The sequence below is a fragment of the Cyprinus carpio genome, chromosome A1 (genome assembly GCF_018340385.1).
Source record: "Cyprinus carpio isolate SPL01 chromosome A1, ASM1834038v1, whole genome shotgun sequence".
Classification (NCBI taxonomy): Eukaryota; Metazoa; Chordata; class Actinopteri; order Cypriniformes; family Cyprinidae; genus Cyprinus; species Cyprinus carpio.
In genome coordinates this window covers 4,920,031-4,946,277 of record NC_056572.1, presented here as the reverse complement: position 1 = coordinate 4,946,277, position 26,247 = coordinate 4,920,031, and the positions used below count along the sequence as shown (strand labels likewise).

At 35.4% G+C, this 26,247-nt stretch overlaps 1 protein-coding gene across 1 annotated transcript in view; it reads right to left on the bottom strand.

Moving 5' to 3' along the window:
- Nucleotides 1-26,247, bottom strand: part of LOC109061692 (rho GTPase-activating protein 7-like) — a 104,309-nt gene that overhangs the window by 63,630 nt on the left and 14,432 nt on the right. Inside the window, 1 exon segment of the mRNA XM_042720859.1 lies at nt 14,044-14,077. Within this exon segment, the coding sequence (XP_042576793.1) occupies nt 14,044-14,077 (34 nt within the window).

Here is a 26,247-nt window from a genome sequence, read left to right as displayed (position 1 = left end):
AAATAAATTGCTTCAATAGAGTGACCATAACTTATGCCGGTTAAGTGTGATCATGTCAGTGGAGGCGAGAGAATGATGAAAAAGTTTACATTAAAAATATATGATATATATAGTATACATCTAATATATATCTAATATATATATATCATGATATATATATATATATATATATATATATATTGTATTGAACATGGATGCAGCATGGGATAATAGTTTCCAAGCAAACATATATAAGGAAAGAACGCCTTATACATAAAATAAATACATTTTACTAAAAGATAACTGAATTGTTAATAATAATAATAATAATAATAATAATATTTATATTATGATTATGTGTAATTGAATTTGTGATGTTTTATTTAATGTTCTTTTGCATATGATAATTGTGCTTTAAAAAAAGCAAGCTTTAAAAAAAAAAGAAAGAAAAAAAAAGAAAAAATTGTTTGTGTTAGGTTTTAAATTAAGGATTGTTTTGATGTTATTTTAATCGGTCGATTATTTTTACGATTAATCGATGAATCGGTTATGTACTTATATTTTAGTTTAGCCATTTTTTCCCCAAGTAAATTATTAACAAAGGGTCTTTATCATTCAACATAGACTTTTTAGAGATTTTAACCATTTTGCATTGTCATATCCTCATCAAAAACATGCCTGGAGTTGTGTTTTATTATGTGTTAGTTAATCCTTTGTCGAACTCTTATGCAATCAAAACACTGACCCATACATACTCTAGCAAATTTCACAAGGAGATTTCAAATAATGTTTTTACCATGGCAGTCCTTAGGGCTCCTAAAGTAGTTTAACATCCCGAACAAAGCTTATTAAGGAATCTTTCAGAACATATCACGAAGAATAAGAATAAAACAGAATTAAAATTGCAGTAAATTGCATTTTATTATTTTTTTCCTGTAAACACACAGCTTATACCTGGGAAACAGCTTTAAAGCTTATGCAGTGAAATTGTAAACAATCCTTCCAATGAAGTGCCAATGGCATGAAACCTGAATGGAACTCACATTTTAAAGTAAAATTTAAAGATAAATCCATCAGAAGGTTGTCCAGAAAAAAAATTGGACACACACAAAAGACCAGCTGTGTGAAAAAGAGCAGTGAATGCTTAGAAAAAAGTGCATTTCAAATACATTTAAACATTAACCTCTCTCAGTCAGTCATAATTAGGCTGAATTATGAACTGGTAAACGACAAAGCTTTAAATGTTAATTGTTAAAAAGCAATGTTATCAGCTTTTACGACTAAACATTTGCAAACAACATTGTACTGCAGGAATCTACACAAATAAAAGTCTTAGCACACTGTGATTTTCATCGGATTTAAATATGTAGTGGTCCTTATAACAGTGCAAAATTCAAAAATGTAATAAAGCGATAAAATGTTAACAAAAAACAGCTATGCCTGAACTGACAGGAATTCGACTACCTGTGGGAAATGAGGCAGAACACTATTCACTCATTATTTGAGGAAAAACTTTGCATTGCAGTGCAAAAAGGTCAACATGTCCAAATGTTCAGGGCCTTAACAGTTAGGCTTGCTCTCTTTTTGCTCCCACACTTTGGATGACTTCGTCCGATTAGTTTTATCTTCCGCTTTTTTCTTCTTCTTTTCTCGAGCTTACTTCACTGCCGCCTCCTGCCTCACCCATCACGCTGAATGCTGCAGAGAGAGACGCTGTGCGGGAAGCACGTGACATAAAACGAGGCAAGCTATTGGCTAGTCGCTACTTCTCCTGCTGTACTGGCTGAGTAAAACCTCCGGTGGCTCATTACTGCCACACTTTGGTCACCGCAGATTTAAAATATGCACGAAATGAGCCGCTTACGGCAAATAAAAATTATTTTAGCAACGAATCGATTACTAAATTAGTTGCCAACTATTTTAATAATCGATTTTAATCGATTAAATCGATTAGTTGTTTCAGCTCTATATGAGATGATCGGCCCATACTTTTGAATAAACCATTAGACCACACTGCTGCTGGTCATGAAAATTTTAGAATTTTCCGCATCCATGGTGGTTTCAAGATAATGTTGGACTTTCTTTTTTGTTGAGATAGCTGGAACTGTTTTATTATAAGTGATTTACTGTGTGAACTATAAATGCATTCCCAGCAGACTAAGTCTTGAGGTAGCACTATAAAAAAGACCTTATATGCACACATATAAAAACACAGTTAATCCACCTTTCTCCATTACTTTCTTGTGCTCTCACACAATAAATCACTTATGACTGTGAATGATTTCCCGGCACTAATATTCAGATATCTTAAAAAGACCGCAAGAATGACACAGCATTTCCTGTTTTCATAATTGAGTATCAGGTCTCACATTCATAATGCATTCTGGGAGACTTTATTGATATAATAGAGATAACCTAACACAGAAGTGCACTGCATCCCAAAAAGTGCCCAGCAACGCCTTTAGCATCTCAAAGTCATGACATCATTGTCAACTCAGTGCATCTAGGTAATTTTTAATGCAAAGTTCAAAAGATTCATACATTTCCATATTACCATGGTTTTTAGACACAGCATCATAGTAAAACCATGTTTTTTAATGCAATAGTATTCTATAAAGAGCCTTGTTTTTCCAGTTATAAATATCTAAACATTTGCTTGAGATGCAAAATTGCATAAGATATAAAGTCGTCTTGTATCAAAATCAAATTGCTTCATGCTTAAAACAACAGGTTCAGAAAAACAATCATGCTTAACCTTTGAATTAGGTTGATTTTTCTGACCTCACTGGCAGATTTACTTACTTAACTGAATTTTGTTATATTTTTCACAGTTTTTAACAAAATATAGCAAATTTATACTTTAAACCTTTCCCTTGAATTAAGTTTATTTTAATAATCCCATTGTCTGATATTTTTGAAATATAAACTCACTTAATTTTCATATATTTTTCAGAAAACAAGACTTGATACACCAAGTCAATTTACATCTCAAGCAAATTTATTACCGATTTCAGAATGTTTAAATATATCTACTGGAAAAAAGACAAAAATACAGAGTGCGAATGACATTTTTTGAAGTGTGCACTTTACCTCTAGCATCAATATGACATAAAGAGGCCATACATGTTCTCAGAAACATGTTCTTTTATCACTGCCTCCACATTAGCACATCCACACCCTCTTCCACATCCACACACACACTCACCTGTCAGCCTCTGGTCTCGTGTGTTTCTATTAAACAGATCTAGAGCCCTGCAGGTGGAGTATCTGATGTGTTCACTCAAAGATCTCAGACGCATGGATCGTGACATCTTCTCCTGTTCTAGTTCGGCTCTAGATTCTCGTCCTCCTTCTCCTCTCTCCCGGGTCTGTCGTTCTCTACTCAGTCCATTTTCCATGTCCGGTTCTGCGTGGAGTGCTGCAGTGTGCATTAGGGAGTTCCCACTGCAATGCTTTCACATTCAGTCCTGCGCTACTGTGTGTGTGTGTGTGTGTGTGTGTGTGTGTGTGTGTGTGTGTGTGCGCGTGTAGGACAGAGTGCTTTCTGACTCAGGCCTCAGTGTCTCTGCAATGTGAATATTTCAAAAAGCCACATTTGTGTAATTTAAGTGCACTCGCTCGCTCTCTTTGTGTGTCATTCAAGCTGCTACTTGTCTTCATGTTGTCAGTTTGCATTGGGAACATCTAAGTGGCTGTACTGATGGAGGCAAAACATACGTCATCTGAATTCATCTTAGCGCATTCATTCATTCTGCTTGAGCGTGCATGTACTCTTACATGAGAGGAAGTCACAAACAATCATCCTACTCTAAGATTACACACATATAACCAAAAGAAGTAGGTGTAACGAAACAACAAGAACCAACTCACACTTATATTTGTTTCCTAGCTTTAAAGTACTTTAAAGGAAACAAATATAAGTGTGAGTTGGTTCTTGTTGTTTCGTTACACCTACTTCTATACAATTTACCTACAATTTCCTGCACTAAAGCACAATACATTCATATATGTATGTGACCCTGGACCACAAAACCTTTGTGGGTTAGTTCACCCAAAAAAGAAAATTAGCCCATAAATTACTCACCCTCAAGTCTTCCTAGTTGTATATGACTTTCTTCTTTCAGACGAATCCAGTCGGAGTTATGTTAAAATTTTCTTTGATCTTTCAAGCTGTTTCATGGCACTCAGCGGCGGGTGTTGCATTCGTTAGTAAAGAGGTTGTTTAATGAGTAAGTATAAATGAAAAAAAAAAAGTGTCTCACATGGCTCCGGGAGGTGAACAACGGCCTGCTGTAGCGAATCAATGCGTTTTTGTAAGAAACATATCCATATTCAAAATGTAATAATCACTTTAATGTAGCTTGTGCTCATTGTTGTACACAGAAGCAGTTCCAGGTGGATGACGTATGAGGTTGGCTTTGCGCATGCGCTGCTCAGAAGTGATGAACGCAGAAGCGCAGGGGAGAGATCAAAAGAAAACAATGGTCACTAATTAGAGGTACTAAACGAGGATTTGTAAAGAAGAATGCAGGAGGATTTCGATATAAGCCAAGAGGAGACTGGTTTTCCTTTGCTACAGTAAGGAAACTTTGCCTCCTTTGCTCCTGTTAACAAACGTTGGTTTTCACGAGACTCACCAGCGAATGCGCAACACCTACCTCATACGTCATCCGCCCGGAACTGCTTCAGTGTGCAACTGTTGGCGCAAGGTACATTAAAGTGATTATTACATTTTGAATAGGATATTTTTCTTACCAAAACACATTGATACGCTACAGGAGGCCATTTTTTCAACACAAAATATATTTTTGTTATGTTTTTTTATTTTTTGGTTATAGTTATGTTTTTTTATATAACTCTGACTGGATTCGTCTGAAAGTAGAAAGTCAGATACATGTAGGGTGACTTGAAGGTGAGTAATTTATGGCCTTATTTTTATTTTTGGGTGAACTAACCCTTAAAGTCGCTTGGGTATATTTGTAGCATTAGCCAAAAATACATTGTATGGGTCAAAATTATAGATTTTTCTTTAATGCCAAAATCATTAGGATTTTAAGTAAAGATCAGGTTCCATGAAGAAATTTTGTAAATTTCCTTCTGTAAATATATCAAGACTTAATTTTTGATTAGTAATATGTATTGCTAATAACTTCATTTGGACAATTTTAAAGGCTTTTTTTTTTTTTGCACCCTCAGATTCCAGATTTTCAAGTAGTTGTATCTCAGCCAAATATTTTCCTATAGCTTTCAGATGATGTCTAAATCTCCTTTTTTGACAAATTGACACTTAAGACTGGTTTCACATATTGTATTTAATGCATCACACATTTTCCCAAAATAAGTCCATAGACCACACAACCACACTCATGTTTTCCTAGGTATCTAAATGAGGTCATATCAGAGACTTTTTTTTAAATCTAAAGCTATTTATAATTACAAAGTAATTAACGTAAAATGCAATAATGAAGAAATATAATTGCATTTTAAGATTTAAAAAATGGTTTTGCCTGCTGTCTGGTTTAGCTAACTTCTGAATAAAAGTTGACTCATTTTTAGTAAATTCACACAATTCTTTAAGCTTTAGTGCACTACCAGGCTCCAAACTGAAGTTCTTAGTTATGTAACAAGTAATGCGTGTTTTGCATGGCTGAACTGTTTATGGATACACTTGACCTTTGGATAGGGAAAATGCTATTGTAATTGTAAACACAATACTATATGTAATATGTATGTACTATACATTCAACTTGCACTTTTTTTTTTCTAAATTGCTCATTTGTCAATGAAACAAACAGTTTGAACCAGTCTGAACTTTATTTTTTAATCTATTTTTTTTTTTTTTTTAAATAATGCTGCTTAATTTTAGCACTAGCAAAATAATTGCATGGAGGCTAAGTATATTTGATATATAGCTCTAAAATAGGACGGATGTCAAATTTTCTTAAAGGGATGTGGGCCCATGCTCTCTCTGTGTGTGTTGCGGTGTGAAACGACTGGGTTTATGAGCATTCAAAGAGAGTTGATAATTGAAGATAATCGTAGCAACTGTGTGTTTAGAATTCTTTGCCAAGGGGATGTAAATTTGGGATTAGTGCTTTTGCATTCCCAGTAATGCACCACTGAAGCGAGCAATGGGGGGTAATTGGCCAGCTAAGAGATGTACTACAATGGATGCTTTAAGAATAGCACAGAAAGCACACACGCACACACAAACACAGCTGTTAATTTACTTTATGACCGTCGAGGTAAAGCTAGAGGAGATAAGCTTCATTTCTTCCTCTGTTTTCCATTCACAGATTCAATCACTAAAGCCTGCACAAATCCCCATGCTGTAAAATAAAAAAGGCACTTCTAAAAGTAGTTTAATTGCTGAAATGGAGGTTTAATATTTGGAAATGGCCAATATATTAAATATAACAAAAGTATAATAAAGAAAAATTATTTAAAGTTTGCTGCAAATATAAAGGATGGGAAAACAACTAAATAATTTGATGTCTGTAGGTACAAAACATAAATAAAAAATATTTAGAGTAATAGTTCACCCAAAAATGAACATTTGCTGACCTTCAGGCCAAGATGTAGATGAGTTTGTTTCTTCATCGGAACAGCTTTGGAGAAATTTAACAGTGCCTGTTAATGGCAGATTAATTAAATTAGTAATTTAATAAACCCAAAAGTGAAAATTAGCTGAAAATCTACTCATCCTCATGCCATCCAATATGTAGATAAGTTTCTCCATTGGAACAGATTTGGAGAAATTTAGCATTACATCACTTTCTCACCAATGGATCCTCTGCAGTGAATGGGTGCCGTCAGAAGGAGAGTCCAAACAATAATCTAATAATCCATGAGTGATCATCATGAATCCAGTACATGAATTAATGTCTTATGAAGCAAAAAGCTGTTCAGCAAATTTTCACTTTTGGGTTTATCAAATTATTCATTTAATTCATCTGCCATTAACAGGCATTTCAGAAGTTCTATTTGGAACCCAGTTGCGAGATCTTAAAAGTATAAAAGTACTTTGTTTATTTTGTTTTGGTTATCAGCATAAGTCTTAAAGAGAATTATATGAATTTGTTCATTTTTTCAAATAAGAGAACATGTACACACACGTGTTCGAACCTCACCCTCACCATATAATTTACAATATAAAAACACAATCTTATTGGAAATACCACGATGTCCCCCCATGTGTAATGTTAGAAGTCTGGAAACACTTCGCCCTTCTTTTGCTTTTGTACTCAATCACTTACACAAATAAGCAAACACACGTTTTTGGGATGCATCCAAACTCTTTCATTCATCTCTCCTGAACATTCCATTCTAGAAGTGATTGTATCAATAACATGAAAAGTTCATTGCGTTGTTAGTGAATGAGGAGCCTTTGTTGTCGTCTGAGAAGAACAAATGTCTTGCTCTGGCTAGGATAATCAATTTGTATCTCTTTCTTTCACTCCCTGTCTCACTTGTTACAGAAAAAATATTAGGGTGATGCTGTTAAGATGGAGAGAGACAGATACATAATAAGCCAAAGAAAGCTGGTAGATCATTGTGATATTGTGTAGCAGCCAAAATAGTCAGACTGATCCCGATACTCTTAACCTGGGTTCACACAGTGACCTACAAACAGGAAACAATAGGGAATGAGTTCTACGTCTACGCAATCAATAGAATATTAAAATCCCCACCTAAACACACAGACTAGCAAACAGCTGACACTACTGTGAAAAAACTGTGGTCACATCATAAGACCTCTGTTAGGTCTTGTGCTGTCGAATCATGGGACAGGTCACAGTTTGCTCAAGAGCCCACATGTAGGGCTGAAAGTTCTCTTTACAGAAATCTGAAAAGATGATTTCCTGTTCTTAAATATAAAAAAAAAAAAACATACACTGTTCATCATTCCACCAACTGACTGTTTCCTGTCCAGCAGGCCTATATCTTATCACAGTCTGGGAACGGCCTTGGACATCTGCTGTCTGCATGGGAATTACCAGTGACATCAGCTAAAAAACCGAAAGCGTCAGACCAATATCAGACCAACCGCAGGAAACAGACATATTCATACTGTACGTTTCTTTAATTTGAGCACTTTTGCCATTGTCCCAGACCAATAGAATCGATTGTAAAATAGGAAAATACATAATAAATATAATTTCTAAGAATAAATAAAAGTAGTTTTATTTAGTCAGCGTCCTTGTAATTATATATAAAAAAAAATTAATTATATATAAATATATACATTCCAAAATGTAATTTCTCTCAGTGGCACTGGTGTGGAAAAAATGACAAAAATGACAGAATCTTCCTGTGATGCACTTTAACCCACCATTGGACATTTTTAATAATTATATAAATAAACTACACTAGAACTACACAGGCCAAAATGCCTATAGTTGAAGAAACACCCCCAACAGAACGACAGTCTTCAAAAGAAAACGATCCAGTAATTGTAAGTGCCCATTCTTTAAATTTGAGCAGTTCAGTCTGGTTCTCCAAGAACAGAACAAAGCAGTAAAATGGACAAGTCTGGGAGACAGTGGATGCAACAGGAAGTGGACAAGGAAAATAAAAGTGGGGGATGTTAGCAGTAGAAAGATGTTTGGGACAGATTTAGAGAGATGAAGTGGCCAAGAATGCACCCTTGTTCAAACCCTAAGTCTCTTTACCAGTAAGTCAAAGCCAACGAGACTGTGTGGGAAATAAAAGGCTAGGACTGAGGAAGGCATTAAGTTCTCAGAATCAAATAAGCAGGACAGACAAGCCTAAGAACGCATTAGCACTGAAATACAGACTCACATTAAAGGGTTACTCCACCGCAAAATGAAAATTTTGTCATTAATCACTTATCCTTGTGGCACGGCTGACACAGAAGAGCGTAGGCTGCCTGCGTACTTCTCAGAATTGCCAAAATGGCGCTACGCTGATTTTGAGAGACTCAGAGGAGAGGAATTGTTGAATAAAGTCGTTATTTTTGTTTTCTTCGTGTACAAAAAGTATTCTCGTTGCTTCATAACGTTACGGTTGAATCACTGATGGCTGATGGACTATTCTGACGATGCTTTTCATACTTTCCTGGACCTTGACAGTGTTATTTATTTGGCAGTCTATGGGACAGTCTCAAGCCTAACGGTTTTCATCCAAAATATCTTCAATTGTGTTCCAAAAGACGAACAAAGCTTTTACAGGTTTGGAACGACATGGAGGTAAGTGTATAATGACAAAATTTTCATTTTGGGATGGAGTATCCCTTTAATGTTATGCTACTATACCCTGTGGACATGAAGTAGACAAACATGAGATCAGGACAGGATATGTGCAGAGAAGAGGGCTGATTTGTGTCAGCTGGGTCATTTCATGTGAAACCTAACCCATCTGGGCATGACCGTCTCAGAAAATTGGCATGGAAATGTAATCTGTGTGGACCGCTGGCTAGATAAGGACTCAGTACGGGGGTTTTCTGAGGTGATTCAGTGAATCACAGGTTAGACTATGAAAAGATCCCCTCGTGTTTGTATATATATATATATATATATATATATATATATATATATATATATATATATATATATATATATATATATATTAACCCTTATTTATTTTAAGTTAAAATTTTCATCTAATATTCATATTTTATTTTAGTTCAGCTTATTTTTATTATTGGAAATTATTTTAAAAAAAAAATTTTTTTAATAGAAAAATATTATTATTAATATAGTTTAATTATTTTTATTTTTTGGAAAATTTAATTTAGTGGGAAACAACAACCAGGAAGAAACAAAAGTTTCTTATTTTGTGATCCACAGACATATTGGTTTGGAACAATCTGAGGGTGAGTAAACAATGACAAAATATCTCTAGCAGTAAACCTGATAATAAGTAAATCAGGAGAGAGATAAAGAAGTTGCAAGCTAGAGATAACAAAACTGAAATGCAGGTAGCAAGGCATCTGTGCAAAGGAGGAAAAACATTTCCAAGACATTTTTCCAACAAGCAAAACAAGGGAACTACTTTTCTCAGAAAGTGACTCAACAACTTCCTCTTTTCAGGCATACTTATAGCCTCTAAAAATGCCATACCGTTAAAATATATCTTAATCACTCAGACTGATGGGAACACAGGTATTGGCTCCATTGAGCACTTGATGACTAAAGTGGAATTTCCCAGGGTTCCATCAGGCAATGGAAAAGTCCCAAGATCATAGGTCTTGTAAGTGGGCTATTGATTAATCAGGAATGCTTACGGAACATGACGTTAATTGAAACTCTTAAGAAAGTTTCCTTGCGTCCTCTCTTCAACTGAGCAATTCAAATAAAAGGTCATGTGGTACTATTCCAACCGGATGAATGACAGGAGTGCTGTTGATGTTTTCTGCTTGGAAGTAGCAAGCATGTGCAGCAACCCTTTCTTCCTCCCCTCTCTTCCCAGAGCCTGTTCTTTCCAGACTCTATCTGGACTGACCTGGCTCAACCCAGCTGGGGCTCGACCCCAGATGCAGGTGAGGGAGAGAGATCAGAAGTGAGCAATAGACCCATTGTTCTGCACCCAGAGCCTGAGCCGTAACAGGGGAAATGAGTGCGATAGGGGCAGGAACGCACATCAAAGAATTACAGGCAAAAGGCCGAGAGGGAGGTGTTCTGCGGACATGATTATAGGTACCGAACTTACTGCAGATAAGAAAGAATGAGAGGTTATTGTTGCACTTGATAGGGACAGACCTGAGATCAGTTTTGAAGTTTCACTTAATAATGGCAGATCTTAGTGGGAATGCTGAGGCCTGGTCCCAGATCAGCATTAAGGGGACTTAAAACTAGATAATGTGAGGGAACGAAGGCTTTGAAATCCGCCTACTGTGTCTTTCATTTACCCCACTGTGGGAAGGAAAGACAAACTGTAATGTTTGTCATTTTCCTCACAGACCACTGCAATCTACCTGCCATTTTTTGGTATAAGAAACATAGATGTTTCATATGTTAGTATGTTTCCCAAAAGTAGTGGTACCATTTTTATTTTTATTTATTTTATTTTTTTTTGAGAAAAGACTATATCAAAATATTAAATATTATGTATTAAATATTAATGTAAAAAAAAAGAAAAAAAAGCAGATGAAAGAGCACACTATTAATACATAATCATTTTCACCTTTATATTACCCTTCAAAATTTTAAGATTTTTTTTTTAAAGAAAAAGATTAAATACATGAAACGTGACAGTAGAGTCTTTTACATTACAAAGGATTTATCCTTCTTGTTCTTCTGACCTTTCTATTCATCAAAGAACCCTGAAAATGGTTTCTATGAAAACATTAAGTAGCACAACTGTTTTCAATATTGACAGTAAGACAGTAAGACTAACAAATGTTTCTTGAGCACCAAATCAGTATAGAATGATTTCTGGATGATCATATGACTCTGAAGTCTGTAATAATGGCTGATGAAAATTTAGTTTTGCTTTTATTTAAAAATTGTAAAAATATATATTACAGTATTACAGTCTTAACTGTAGTTTTGATCACATATACAACAATGTTAAATGTAAGTGATTTCAATCAATCAATCAATCAATCAATTAATAAATATTACTGATCCACATTTATTTATTTTTTAGCTATCAGAGATAAGAAGTGGGATTTACATTACATTAAACATATTTAAATACCCTTCACACTGGGTTCTTCTACATCGCTACATCTTTATGTGAACAAATGTGAGGACCCTAAGATGCCATTACAAGGTTAAAAACCCAAATCCTCCTGTCATATCCATTTGTCTACACTAAAGCAAGTGTAGACCTCAGCAAGAAACTTGAGTACTTAATGCAGCCAAATGCTCCATTCTGGTGCCCCATACCCCTTAAAATGGCCCTGAATGCAAACTAACAATGTCAGGCTTTCATGTCCTTGGAGCTCGTGTTAGATAACAAACTCTCTCACTCATACACACACACACAAAAACATATGCAAACACACTCAAAATCACTGCTGCTGGTGTTTTGCTCCTCTTCATTCCTGCCAAAACCCTGCTGTGTTTTAGCCCAGTCTAGAAAGGGAGAGTAAGGAAAGTCGCCCAGATGGGCATCACTTTCCTTGCACATAAATACTGTTGGCTCCGATGTTGTGACCCAAAAGTCCATCGCCATAAAAACCCGGAAATTAACCATGAAGGCTGAGTTTTATCATCCATCACACACCAGAATACCAAGCCGCAGAGCTGCAGGGGGCCATTACATAACACAAATAGCCTTCACACAAATCCTGAACGTCTCCAAATTCTGAACTTGCAACTCATATATCATTAATATCATTAAGATGAACATAACCAAAATCTGATCAACAAAGAAAATCTCAGAAAATGCAAGATGCGACGACATCTCATTTCTTTGTCTCCACTGCATACACACCTCTTGCTAAGACTAGGCCATTTGTAGATGATGGAGACAGATGTACCTGCTGTGCCTCCTAGCTCCTGTTGCTTTCTGGTATTGATTCCGGGTAGACAGAGGGGTCAAATCAAAATGATCTCATATGGTTTGTCTGGTGTCTGCTCAACTTGAATGCAAACGGATGTGACCAGAAGTTTCCTAGTCATGTTTATAAAAGATCATCTTATTTGATGATATTTAAGAATTTTGTGTCCAAAAATAATAAAAAATTCCCTTTTCAGAATCATACTTTCACCCAATTTTTCTACTAACTGTGTCATATAGTGCGTATAAATTCTGAAAGTCATTTTCACAGTGTTACAGTGTCATATTGACCACATCTTTATGTATTATGTATTATGTTTAATAGCATTCTGTGCTGGACATTAATTAATTAATTCAGTTTCTTTATTTGATTGACCGATTTATCCAACTTGTAGCATGCATCCTAAACAACGTTTAATAAGATAAATAATTTCATAACTATGTATTTATTTATTTATTTATTTAATTTTTGGTCTTCTAGGTAAAATAGCACATGTGGTGGGGGAGGGGGAAGCAAAACTGTTTGTAATGATAAAAAAGAATCAGTTATAGTCTGTGTAAACATTCATATTAATAATTTTTAACAAATATTAAAATGGTTTACACTATACCATTAAAAACTTTAAAGGGTTTTTGTATGATTTTGTATTTATTTATTTAAATGTATAACATAAAATAATTGTTTTCTATTTTAGTATATTTAAAAAGTTTATTCCTGCTGTGATGGCAAAGCTGAATTTTCAGCAGTCATTACTTCAGTTTTCAGTGTCAAATGATCCTTCAGAAATCATTTTAATGTGCTGATTTGCAACTCAAGAAAAATGTCTTCTTATCAAGGTTGTAAACAGTTTACTGATTGATATTGTGCATGGTAATTGGAAGTTTCGTCATTAGAATAAGGCATATTGGGTGAAGAGCGTAGCAGTATTGATTTAAATGAGAAACATCTTTCAGTTAACAAAAATGAAACAACAAATGACGAGAAGGCCAACATCACAAATAAGATAGTAGATATATAGTAGTCAGCAAAGATCAAAACGTCACATGAGCAGTACATGACTAACAGTTATTTGTTAATAGCTAGCATGCTGTGTTTGTCTTTAGCCTGAGGGTGAGACCGACATCAGGGTAAATGCTTTGCTGTTCCCCGACAAAGCATCTCTTTCAGCCAGCTAATGGTCATGTATCAATAAGGAAATTAAGAGGTTTGTTCTAGATATATATCACTCTAGTAATAATCTTGAATTTCCAGCTCTCTGTTCTGATATCGGCCAGCTCGTGGTCTGACTGAATAACATCTGCTAGTGTTTAAGACAGATCCAGTGCCACCAGTTGATATACTTAGCCGGGAAAGCAAGGTTGTATGTATGACTAGGTTTTACAAAATCTCATAAACATTCTTCATTTTCTGGTCACCCAGTATTGAAAACATTAACTAAATATGATATCCCAATAGTGCAATCAGCCATATATAACATTATCATATCAAAACAGATTATTATTATTATTATTTTTTTACTTATTTTCTCTTTTGTATCAATCTTCCATCACTTATAATAATGTAGTTTATGATAAAAAATAAAATAAAAAACTTACCAGCTCTGTCTTTCTCAGAAAGCACAGCATAGATCTGAAAGAAAGAAATAAAGAAAGCTTAATATTTAGAAGAAATACAATAAGAAAAAAAATCTTAAAATACATTTTATCATGGTTGAAGGTCAGTTTATATTTAAAATTTCTGAAATGGAATTACGATGCTTTATGAGTTCATATTTTGCTTATCATCATGATTCATGGAAGACCAATAAAATAGTTCAGTTTTACAATATAACTCTATAAAGATAGTTTACATTTTCAAACCAAGCCCATATAAACTAGCCTGCCACCTGTCCCTGTGAGTAAAACACTGTGTGTGTGTGTGTGTTTGTGTGTGTGTGTGTGTGTGTGTGTGTGTGTGTGTGTGTGTGTGTGTGTGTGTGTGTGTGTGTGTGTGTGTGTGTGTTTGTGTGTGTGATCATGACCACAAAGTGCAGCTGGCCAAGAAATAAGGCCATTTGTGTAGCCTCTGCAACCTTGAAAACAGCCTCCTCTTTATGAACAAGATACCCCACCACACACCCACACCCACACACACACCTATCATCATGGGTTAATTCCATATGTGTAATGATTTTTATACTGTACAAACTGTATTTTCTATCCCCTTACCCTAAATCTATATTCCTAAATCTACCCCTCACACAGAACGTCCTGCATTTTTAGATTTTCAACAAACTTCATTCTGTATGATTTATAAGCGGTTTTCCTCATGGAGACCAAAAAAATGTCCCCCCAAGGACAAAACTGACTATACTTGTGGGAATATTTGGTCCCCATAACGTAAGGAATACCAGGACATACACACACACATGCAGATACATACATGCTTACATATCCTGTAAAATGCTTGATAGTCTATTTAATCTTGACTGAATGTGATTATCCATAATTTGTTATCATGTGTTTATTTACTGATAACGCTGCTAGAAGTTTGTTTTACAACAAAGAGGAGGGTATGAGACAAAAAGAAACCCGCTGCATATTTTTACCATGTCAGAACGTCTCAGTGGAAATCACACGATTGAAAAATACCCAAAAAGTGTGTGTAAGTGATTATTTTAGCCACAGCATTTTGCCTGGAAAAATTATTAATCTACTAGGCAAAGGCATTAATATCGCTTTCAAATTTAGCACAGTTGTGGATTTGGTTGAAGACCTTTGTAAAGACTCTTCCTGTGTTGAAACAGGAAGTTTTGGTGGGACATACTGTATCCAAGGGTATTTCCAAAGCTATGTCACAACAATAAATCATAATTTACTACATGCTAGTCAACTGCAGGCAGCATTATGGGGCGGGACATTCTCATAGTTTAGAACATCTGATTGGATAAAAATTTGTGTAATGCAGGATGAGTCATCAACACTTTCAATCAGTTTTCCTGGAAAAGAGAGACTGTAAATTTTAAATGTGTAGCCTTTACACAAATACTACAAATGCTAACTGTTTAGGAATACACTACAGTGTTGTCATTATAAACTAAACATTTTAATATTGTTTAATTTACCAAAAATAAAGTTGGCATTAAACATATATATTAGATGAAAAAAAAAAATAAAGCACATAACAAAATTATTTAACATAAAATTGCTACAATCAAATTAAAACCAAAACTGAAAATATAAATATAAATACCAATTCAAAGCTAATTATTATATTTGCATGTAAATAGTATTAAAATAACAAAATGTCATAAAACTCTAATTTTGATTTAATGGAGCCTCTCTCTTTCCTAAAACAGAGCAATGGCTATTAATGTGTATTCCTTTGTTATTTATTGTTCAATATCCTTATGTGTTGACTTTTTTTTAGTCAGGCCAAACAGGAATTTCTGTGGTTCCAAAGGAATGTCAGGGTCTCCGTCTCCGGGTGACCTTCATCCACAGAACTCCTGCTCTGTTCGCTGATCTTTGACCTTGTGTAATCCCAAAGTCCCTGGAAAAGATCATACTGACAGAAACACCCTCATCTGCCTAAAAAGAGCGATGCATCCTGTTATATGAAGATTGTGGCTTTCTCTTCAAAACATCAGAGCATATTCTTCTTCTTTATCTACCTCCATCTTCCCTGTTTTTTTCATGTTCTATCTCTCACCCCAATTCCTTTATTGCCCTCTGTTATCACATTCTCTTATTTTATCTACCCCTGTTCTTTGTTTCCACGTTTTTTGTTAACGTACCCTCATCCTTGCATCCACCCATCCTCCCCACATGAAGCCAGATGCATGCTAGAAGATATCTTCATGCATGTAAGGGGTATGAGTGGCTTATCAAAGGACTGTACATGTATGTTTAGCAAGATAGCTGCACAATTGTGATCTTAATGGACACAGTGTACCTCAGACATTTTAAAACCAGTTGGTTTTTGTATTAGTATTGAATATGTCCCCATTATTCATAGCATATGCACCAGCATACAGAGATATGGAAACATTCTAAAAGGATTTTTGGCATGAATGACCAGAAAATGTTCAAAGGTGAAGTGTGTAATTTATGTGCCTCTAGAGGCACCAAATGGAATTGCAAAAAAAAAATAAAATAAAAAAATAATAATAATAATAATAAACTTGTGAAATAAACTGTGAAAATTTGAGCCTAGAAATTTGAGCCAAGCATGTCTGAATACATATTATTCATTAAACAGTATGTGAAAAGTATCTGGATAGTAAAAGTGTACATTGGATGGATAGTTTACTATCCTATGAGGACATGGAAGAGGATTTCTGAATTACAGTAAAGCGATGTAACTGACATTGTATGGTAACATGACAGTGACTACATGACAAATGTAGTACATTCAGTTCTTCATGCTACACACATTCATACTACATGGAACATATTTTTTAGGGGTTGCAAATTTCACCTTAAATATCGTTAATTTCTGAAATGCTCTGGTTAGACTGAAGACTTTTTCTCTCCTTTAAAGATATATCTAGCCGACAGTACTATCTCTATCTCTACTATCTCTACTATCTCACTATCTCTCTATCTCATAGCTGAAGACAAATCCACCCATTGCATTCCTCTCCTTGTTGAGGGTATTGCCACTGATGCCTGGATAAAGCATTGCCTTGCAACCAATCTGTCTAGGGAACACACACACACTCACAGACACCAATGTACAATTGGGGCTTACTCACACATACCTGAACATGGTTTATCTGAATCACACACACAGTTAAACATCAATAGACTACACAATCAGTACAAAAAATATAAATATATATCCATAAAACTCCCCAACAACAATGATGGTTCTCAGATTTACGGCTAAATAATGACCTTAGCGTCATGTTAGCTAACGGCAAAAAAGTCCCATGCTGGCACACTGCAAGCTATCAACAGTAAATCACCCATGAACGCTCATACATACACGTACATGCCAACACCAACAAGACTATACTAAATACCTCAACATGCACTATAAAGTCCACAACCCGTTGACTAATGTCTCACATCCATAATGTGAAATTAGGAGCCTGGAAATACAATGAAACATGATGCAGTAGAGTGTTAACCATGTTATCATAGCGTGACTGTAACCACAGTAACACATTCTACATTCCTCTATGTGTAGGCCTGTTGTTTTCTCAAATTCACAGAAACAACTCAAGGCCACCGACAGTGAAATACTATTAATACTTCAGAGAGTTTCTGGAATACTCAGAATAACTATATTTGAGTCAAAGCACTGTTATCATGTGCTATCCCAAACACAGCACCCTCATACGAGTGGGAAGAGGGTTAAAATGAGCACAGAACAATAGAATAAAAGATGGAGAGGAAGCAGGGAATAAGGCAGCAGAAAATTAGGACAATGAATAAATAACAAAGAAAAGCCAAACAGGCAAGAATCACTATTACTATTTTCCATACTGGTGGTCAGTGTTTTACTGAAATTTTTAATTGATATAAAAACAGCCAAAATACATTTGGAAAATGAAATAAAATTTATATAATTGTTATTACATTGTTATATTTACCAGCATGTTATATTAATAATATTACAAATAATTATATCTATGTTATAAAAATATATACTCCATTTATGCTACGGATTTAAATGATACCTCAGATCATGTGGTATGTTAAAAAGTGCTATTACTTTCATAAATGACTGAACAAATTAGTTTGGATGAAAGATGAAAATTCCCATAGATTTACTATGAAAAAGAAACTGGAGACAGTTCTTAAGTAAGCAGCAAGCGAGCAGTAAGTAAATAATGAAACAACCACCTTATAAGTATATTATCACTATTTTTCTTATTATATAGCACTTTTCTGAGCACTCAATGCGCTTTGCATAGAAATGGGTAATCTCCTCAACCACCACCATATGACAACACCACAACAACCATCCACAACACTCCAGCATCATTGCATAGACCAAACTTGAACCAATGGATAACATTTCACCATCTTAAAATTAGGTGTGGAATTGTTTATAATGTGTAGAATTCTACAGGGTCCATCACACTTGCCTGGCAGCACTGGACCACCCAAGGGCACGTCATATGTTACATTTCAGTCATGAGAGTGAGAGTTTTTGTTTTGTTTTTGTATGTGTGTGTTTAAGTATGCAATCGTGTGTGCAAGTGTGTGTCCCCAGCCATTAAGGGGCAGGACTGGGTCACATTTTTTGGCCTGTAATGTCCCTGGGCACAGGTTGTCACAGCATTAGGGATCAGAGGTCGTATCAGGTGTCCAGCAGAAAAAACAACGGGCCAGAGCACTCAAGCATTCATCTACTATTTGTGTGTGTGTGTGTGTGTGTGTGTGTGTGTGTGTGTGTGTGTGTGTGTGTGTGTGTGTGTGTGTGAGTGTGAGAGAGAGAGAGAGAGAGAGAGAGAGAGAGAGAGAGAGAGAGAGAGAGAACTGGGATAAACACCATGCAGTTAAACACATTTAACCAGTTGGCAGGGATTATGTGGATATACACTGAAAGTAAGCATTCACTCAGTTATACTGGGGATATCTGAATTGTGTGTGTGTGGCAAAATTCTGGTCTGGAAAATTTAATGTTTTATTTTTTTTTTAATTGTAATTTATGACTTTGCTCATACTTGGGGTTACAGAGCCCAGTCAAAAGAGGCAAATATATATATGTAAATGGCAGCAATTAAAATTAAAAGGACTATCACAGCTTCAGACTTTTTTTGACATCCTAGCAACGCTCTAGTACCACCTACAACAGCCAAGCAAGCAAATAGCAACATGCCAAATAACACCTTAGCAACATACGAACACTTCAGAACCTTAGCATAGGATCTAATATGCTAAAAACCACTTTGAACACCAAAAAGCATAGCAACACCCTGACAGGCAGCCACAATACCCTAACATACCAGTGAGAAAGTGTACAAATCTAATTCTACATTGCTACACTGGATTTAAGAATCTGCTAATCACTTCATAAACCTATTGAAATTTTGAAAGAAAGATAAGGTGTGTGTGTATGTGTGTAAGTTGAGCAGGTTGAAGTGCAGAGTTTACCAGCCCCCTTGTCTGATTAAGAATGTGCAGCTGGTAGAGGTCAGATTGGCCCACCCAAAGTCTGAGTGGGTAAGGTGTGTATGTGTGTACATGAGTCTTGATGACCATTCTTATTGCACCCTCTTCTTTGTTAAAGATAAATGTAAGGATAAAGATACCTATATACATTTTCTGTGCATGTATACACAAATCAAGTACTTTTTGGTGTACCTTGTAAAGCATCCCTATATAAATTAGACATATTATTATTATTTTGCCTCAGTTTCAGGTCTCAGAAGGGACCTTATTTAGTGTGTTTATTCTGAGCATATATACATGCCATTTGTAGAGTATGTAGACGCACAGATGCTATCTATACCCCCCGAATCTTAAACTTTTTCCGCAACTAATGAAGACATTCCTGCACGTGCACTGAGAAACGTGGGAAAAAAATGACCCCTCTCTTTTTTTCCCTCCTTCTTCGTATTGAGAACACCCCCTTCTTTACCCCATAATAACTTCCATATGTTTTATGTGAACCGTTTTGGCAGGAAGTGATGTGAAGTGTCCCTCAGGGCATGTTACATGGCATAAACTATATCCCTGACTCAGTGATCACTGTTGACATTACAAGCTGCGATTCAAGCTAAAAACAGCCAGCTGCATACGGAAACTATCCAGTTTAAATCCAGAATTTGAATTTACAAACTCAGAAATCCAATACTTTTGATTGTTTACTCCTCTCACCCACAATCCTTTAAAGGATATTCTGGCATTTCTATCATCACCATATTGCGAAAAAATCATCTTATTATGCTACTGTAAAAAAATATATTACTATCTTTTGCACATAACTGAACAACATGATGACTAGGGACCCAAAGGAAGTAAAAGTACAGCAGTTGACAGGATAAACAATTACACTGTGTACCAATTCTGCTTATGAGGGACAATAAGAGGACAATGACTGATCCCAAGCTAATAGTATTTTAAGGAGTTTTGTCTTGCCACAATTACACTCTGCTTGCTCACTGGGGTATTTCATGGCACTGTCATCCATTGGTTCGGAACGGTTTGTACACTCTTAAAAATAAAGAATCCAAAGGGGGTTTCGCAGCAATGAAATTCAGGAACCATTTTGTGTTCCCTAAAGAACCTTTCATGGAACAGTTCTGAAAATAACTTTTTTTCTTAATCTTCTTCTTCTTAGTGTGAAGAACTACACTCTTAAAAATAAAGGTTCAAAAGTAGGTTTTCACAGCAATGTGATAAAAGAACCATTTCTGATTTATTCAAAGAACCTTTCAGTGTTTATTTTTTTATTTTTTTAAGGAACTTTTTTTTTTTTTTTTTTGGAGAATTTTTAGATTTTATAGAGAATTTTTCCACTTTTTAAGAGTGTACTGTAATCTATCAATCAGTGCTATCAATCAAAATTAGAATTTAACTGAGCGTGTCAATAAGGGACACTTTTCTCTTTGTGTCTTAAAGGGGTCATATGATGTGATTTCAAATGTTCCTTTCTCTTTTTAGTGTTACAAGGTCTTGGTGAATAAAGAAGATCTGTGAAGTTGCAAAGATTAAAGTCTCAAATCCAAAGAGATATTCTATATAAAAGTTGAGACTCCTCCACGCCCCCCTGAAACGGCTCGTTCTAACACGCCCCCACATATATACTTCACTGTGGGAAGATTTGCATAACACCGCCCAGATGTTCACGCAAAGAAAGAAGGCATACCTTTTATTCTCGTTGTAGTATTGTTGTTGCCGCCACTGCCATTTTGTATAGACGCTGTGTGTTTCACTGTGAAAGCGAAACTACTTTGTTTGGCCTTCCAAAAGAGGATGATATCCACTTCCGTGCTGGTCACTGAGGAAATACATCAACTTTGCACTGTGGATCGCAGAATTGGCTTTCATCGTGGACGAAGCGGCGTCCAGCCCGGGGTCGTCACATGTGGTTGTTGCAAGACCAAGGTATGCTCCTTTGTAGAATCCGCCTGCCGCACCATTCTCAAGCCGCCCGCCACTGTTCCCTTTAAGCCGGCCTGGGCTCACTCTAGACCGCGGCTCACTCTAGGCCTCTGGCCTCTGCTCACTTAAGGCCGTGGTGTGTGATGCTGTTTCGTTGAGAAAGCGAAACTACTTTGTTTTTGCCTTCCAAAAGAAAACATGACTAGAAATCATGTTTATATCACGTTTATAATGAGTTTTATGTTTTTGTCTCGTCGCTCCGGCCGGACAAGGCTTCACAATATGTTAAGAGGCAAAACATTTCCGTCCATGCTTGAGTCATTCTGCCAATCACAAGGCGCTGGATAGCTGGCCAATCACAGCACACCTCGCTTTTCAGAGCGATGAGCCTTGTAAAAATCAACATGTTTCAGAAGGCGGGGCATAGATGACAAACAATAATGTACAGTATGTGGAAAATAATGTATTTTTTTTTTTTTTACCTTAAACCGCAATAACACATTTCATTACACCAAATACACAAAATAATGTTCTTTTTAGCAGCATCATATGACCCCTTTAAAAATGCATTCTTATTCCCAATAGTCTGGAAAGGTTGAAGGCTGAATACAAGATCAGAAACTACATATCATTTGTGTAGAGCAGCATACATTTAAAGTGAAGAACATTCCCTCTAAATACTAACTAACCTAACAATAGCTGGTTTTTCCACATTTTTTTTTCCAGCCCTAATTGACTCCTTGGATTAGAGAAAGAGATTCAGGGTGCTAATCCCTGTAATCCAGTATAATCCAGGCTCCAATAACAATGGAAGACCCAGAATTAGGCAGACAGCATTTTTGGAAAACAAGAAATGAGGCTTAACTATGGAACAGGATTAGGGTGCCACTTTTGACAGGTATTACTTTACCTGGAATCAGAAAACAACCCCAAAACAACTCCAAAACAACTCCATAAATGTAGAAGCCTGTTTATGTTTACGGGAGTAAAATAAATACATACATAAAACAAATAAAGTTTACAATAAGAGATAAAAGTCACGTTGTGAAATATAAATTCACAATTGAGGAAAGTCACAATTATAAGAAATAAAGTTGCAATAAATTGTGAATATGAAATATAAAATCAAACTCTTAGATAATATGTCATCTTATGAAAATATATAATACTTTTATTTTATTATTATTTTTTTAAACAATGTGGTGGAAATAGGCTTCCATGCATAAATAAATCAAATTACAAATTACAAAATGTATGGGAACATTTGATTGAAATAACATTTATTATATTTAATAAAAATAAGCTTGTGTGTATTTGTGGGTGTGTACTGAACATAACACCTGTTTCCAACTCTCCTTGGCCTGTGCGTGTTTGCATATTTACATCATGATTTATAGTTATTCATGTTTTCACACACAGGGGACCCTGTCATCTCTCAATCTCCTTCTATTCCACACCTTTAAATTTATAGACAACAAATGACTGTAGTTCACTTTGGCTGCCATCCTCTGTTTGATATACAAATATGACACCATTTCCATCAGATGAAAACCCCTTAAGAAAGATAGATTTCTAATGCTGAGACCTCAGGGGCCTCAAACAAATATATTGAGTTCTGCTCATACCAGGCCAGTTAGCTGTCAACATAACGATAGTAGCCAAATACACTAAACGTCCTGTGCTCTTGACAAGCTTGAGTTATGAGATGAAAGTGGGCCGAAACATTCAGGGTTCTGGATCATGTGAGGAGAGAAACAAAGACGGTAATGTGGTCATTATGGGCAGACACATCTAAACGTGTATGTATGTGTTCCCTCATATTTAGGCTGCTGAATTGATAAGTGATGAATTAGTCAATGACTAATGGAAGTACTCATTGCAGATAACATAGAAATGAATCTGAAGGGTGTGAAGGCATATTCAAAAGGCAGCTTAGATGTTCTCCATGACTGCTATTGCCCCCTAAACACAACTATCTTTTTCTTCTCAATCCTCACACATAACTGAAATCTCAGAGTGGGTCATTGTGATGTGTAAAATCAATGATATCATTCCAGTCATGTATCATGTCTGATTTTTTCCCTATTTTCTCTGACACGCAGAGCAAGATAACACCCTTGTTTTGGGCTCTAAGAATGCCTGATACAGCATGCCTGACCTTGAACATTTCAGAAAACAGCGATTTCCTGCTTAAGGTCAAAAAAAGGTTACATTTTCCATATCCTTCTCTCAAAACATTTTTTTTTCTTTTTTTTTTTTCTTTTTTGCTTTGTTCCACTCATTTTCTCTCTTATCCTCACCAAAGACATTTTAACTAATTACAGCTTAAAACTGCCAAGAAAAATTAGGCTACTACGCAGTTTTGCGTTTTATCAGTATTTAACAGGGAACTGTCTATCTTAAAAAAAAAAAAACCTTTTATTTCAGCTCTGTTAAGAGAAATGGAGGTAAATTATTCATAAACTCTTAGGAAAGGTGGTAACATAAATTAGATAGGAGTTTTGAATTATTTAATATGGACAAACATTCAACTTAGAGGTACAAATGAAAGCTGCTTGCAGTACAAAGGATTACTAAACCAGACAAAAATGCTGGAATATTTTAGGTTGAGAAAATTTGCTGGAATGAGAGTTATTACTTTGGAATGAGAGATATTGCTTTACCATGCTTCATTGCTACTGAAATGCAGAAATTGCTATTAAAACCACAGTACATTATTTTAAAAAAAACAGCTGAATGCTATACATATGTACAAATTTGAGGTCCGTATGATTTTTCAAAATATTTTTGAAAGAAGTGTCTTATACCCACCCAGGCTGCATTTATTTGGGGGAAAACAAAACAAAGCTGTCAGCATTTTCAGCATCACTACTCCAGTTTTCAGTGTCACATGATCCTTCAGAAATCATTCTAATATGCTGATTTGCCACTCAAGAAACATTTATTATTGTCAATGTTGAAAACAGTTGCTGCTTAATACTTTCAGGATTCTTTGATGTATAGAAAGTTCAAAAGAACAACATTTCTTTGAAATAGAAATCTTTTGTAGTATTATAAATGAGAAACTTATTGCATCCGCTCTGAAAAAAAAAAAAAAAAAAATCATAATTTACTGACTGATAACTTTTGAATGATACAGTACAGTACACACACACACACACACACACACACACACACACACACACACACACACACACACACACACACACACACACACACACACACACACACACATTCAGAGGCAACAAGCTGAAAGACAACTAATGCATTTTCAGACAGGCCTCTGAGAACTCATGATTTCATGACTGACACAGCTTCTAGTCCTTTCTCTCAGCATTTATTTATTTAACTTTCTATCTTTCCAGTCATGAAGACTATAAGCACGTACACATAATTTACCAGCATAACATTTTTTTTTTTTGTGGTATGGACATACAGTGATGCCTCAATAAACTTCTGTGTATTCACTGTCACTGCTACTGTAGCTCTAAATGACATTCATTAGCAATGAATGATAGCCGTGTCCTTGCAGTGCTCCGTTAGTGTTTAACATACCTTAGCAAGAGCAAAGAGGTTTGCGTGCAAATGTTGTGTATGTACTAGTTAGCTTGTCTGTGTATAAAAAGGCCTAATCTTTCATGTGTTTACCTGGTACACTTATGTAATCCGGAGAGGAATGGCTGGAACGAACAAACAGAAAGGTGTGAGTGGATGCTTACAAATGTGCACACACACTTGATGGTCGCAGACATTGAATAAGTGTCAGGGTAAACAGTGGTTTCTCTTGTAAACAGGATTGACTTTATCTGTACTTTATGACACGTGCTCCATGCTATGATGTCTGTGGGTACTTGCTCAAACGTGTAAGATTGCATTCCCTGTGCCTTACATTATAGTGTTTTAATGATCTGCTTTCTGGCGCCATTATTTCATCTCTCATCTCCTTGACCTCTGTCTGAGCACTGTGCTATGTTGACCCATTAATCAAGATTAAATGGATACAGCCATTCAATGAGCAACTTGTTTTATTTCTTCCATGACCTCAGTCAAGATGACTACAGACTGAAAGATGAAACAAAAGGGATCAAATTGAGATACGGGAGAAATCTGACTACAGATTAGATTCAAAAACAGTAAAATATTATGAAAATGGCTGCAATTTAATATAACTTGTTGTCTGTCTTAAGGTATTTTAAAATGCAAAGACGAATGCTGATTTGGTGCTCAAGACATTTCTGATTATTATCAATGTTAAAAATAGTTGTGCTGATTAATATTTTTGTGGAAACCATAATACTTTTTTTCAGAACTCTTTGTTTCGATAAACTGAAAGTAAAAAAAAAATGCATTTATTTGAAACAGAAACCTTTTGTAGTATTATAAATGTCTTTACTGTTATTTTTGATCAAATTAATGTGTTCACTGATAAATGAAAGTATCAATTCCATTCAACAACAATTATAATAACTGCATACACTATATATATATATATATATATACACGCGCACACATACATACATATGCTGTATATATATATATATATATATATATATACACTGTATATATTGTTGTATAATTATTGTTTTTAATAAGTCTACATTTCGAAAGATTAAAGATGAATATCAGACAATTTAAACTGTATTTAAACTGTATGTATATATAAAGTATGACTATATTTAGGATCATACATTTAAAAATGATAAATACACTATGTATACACCCACACACACATACTGAATAACATGAACAATATCTTTA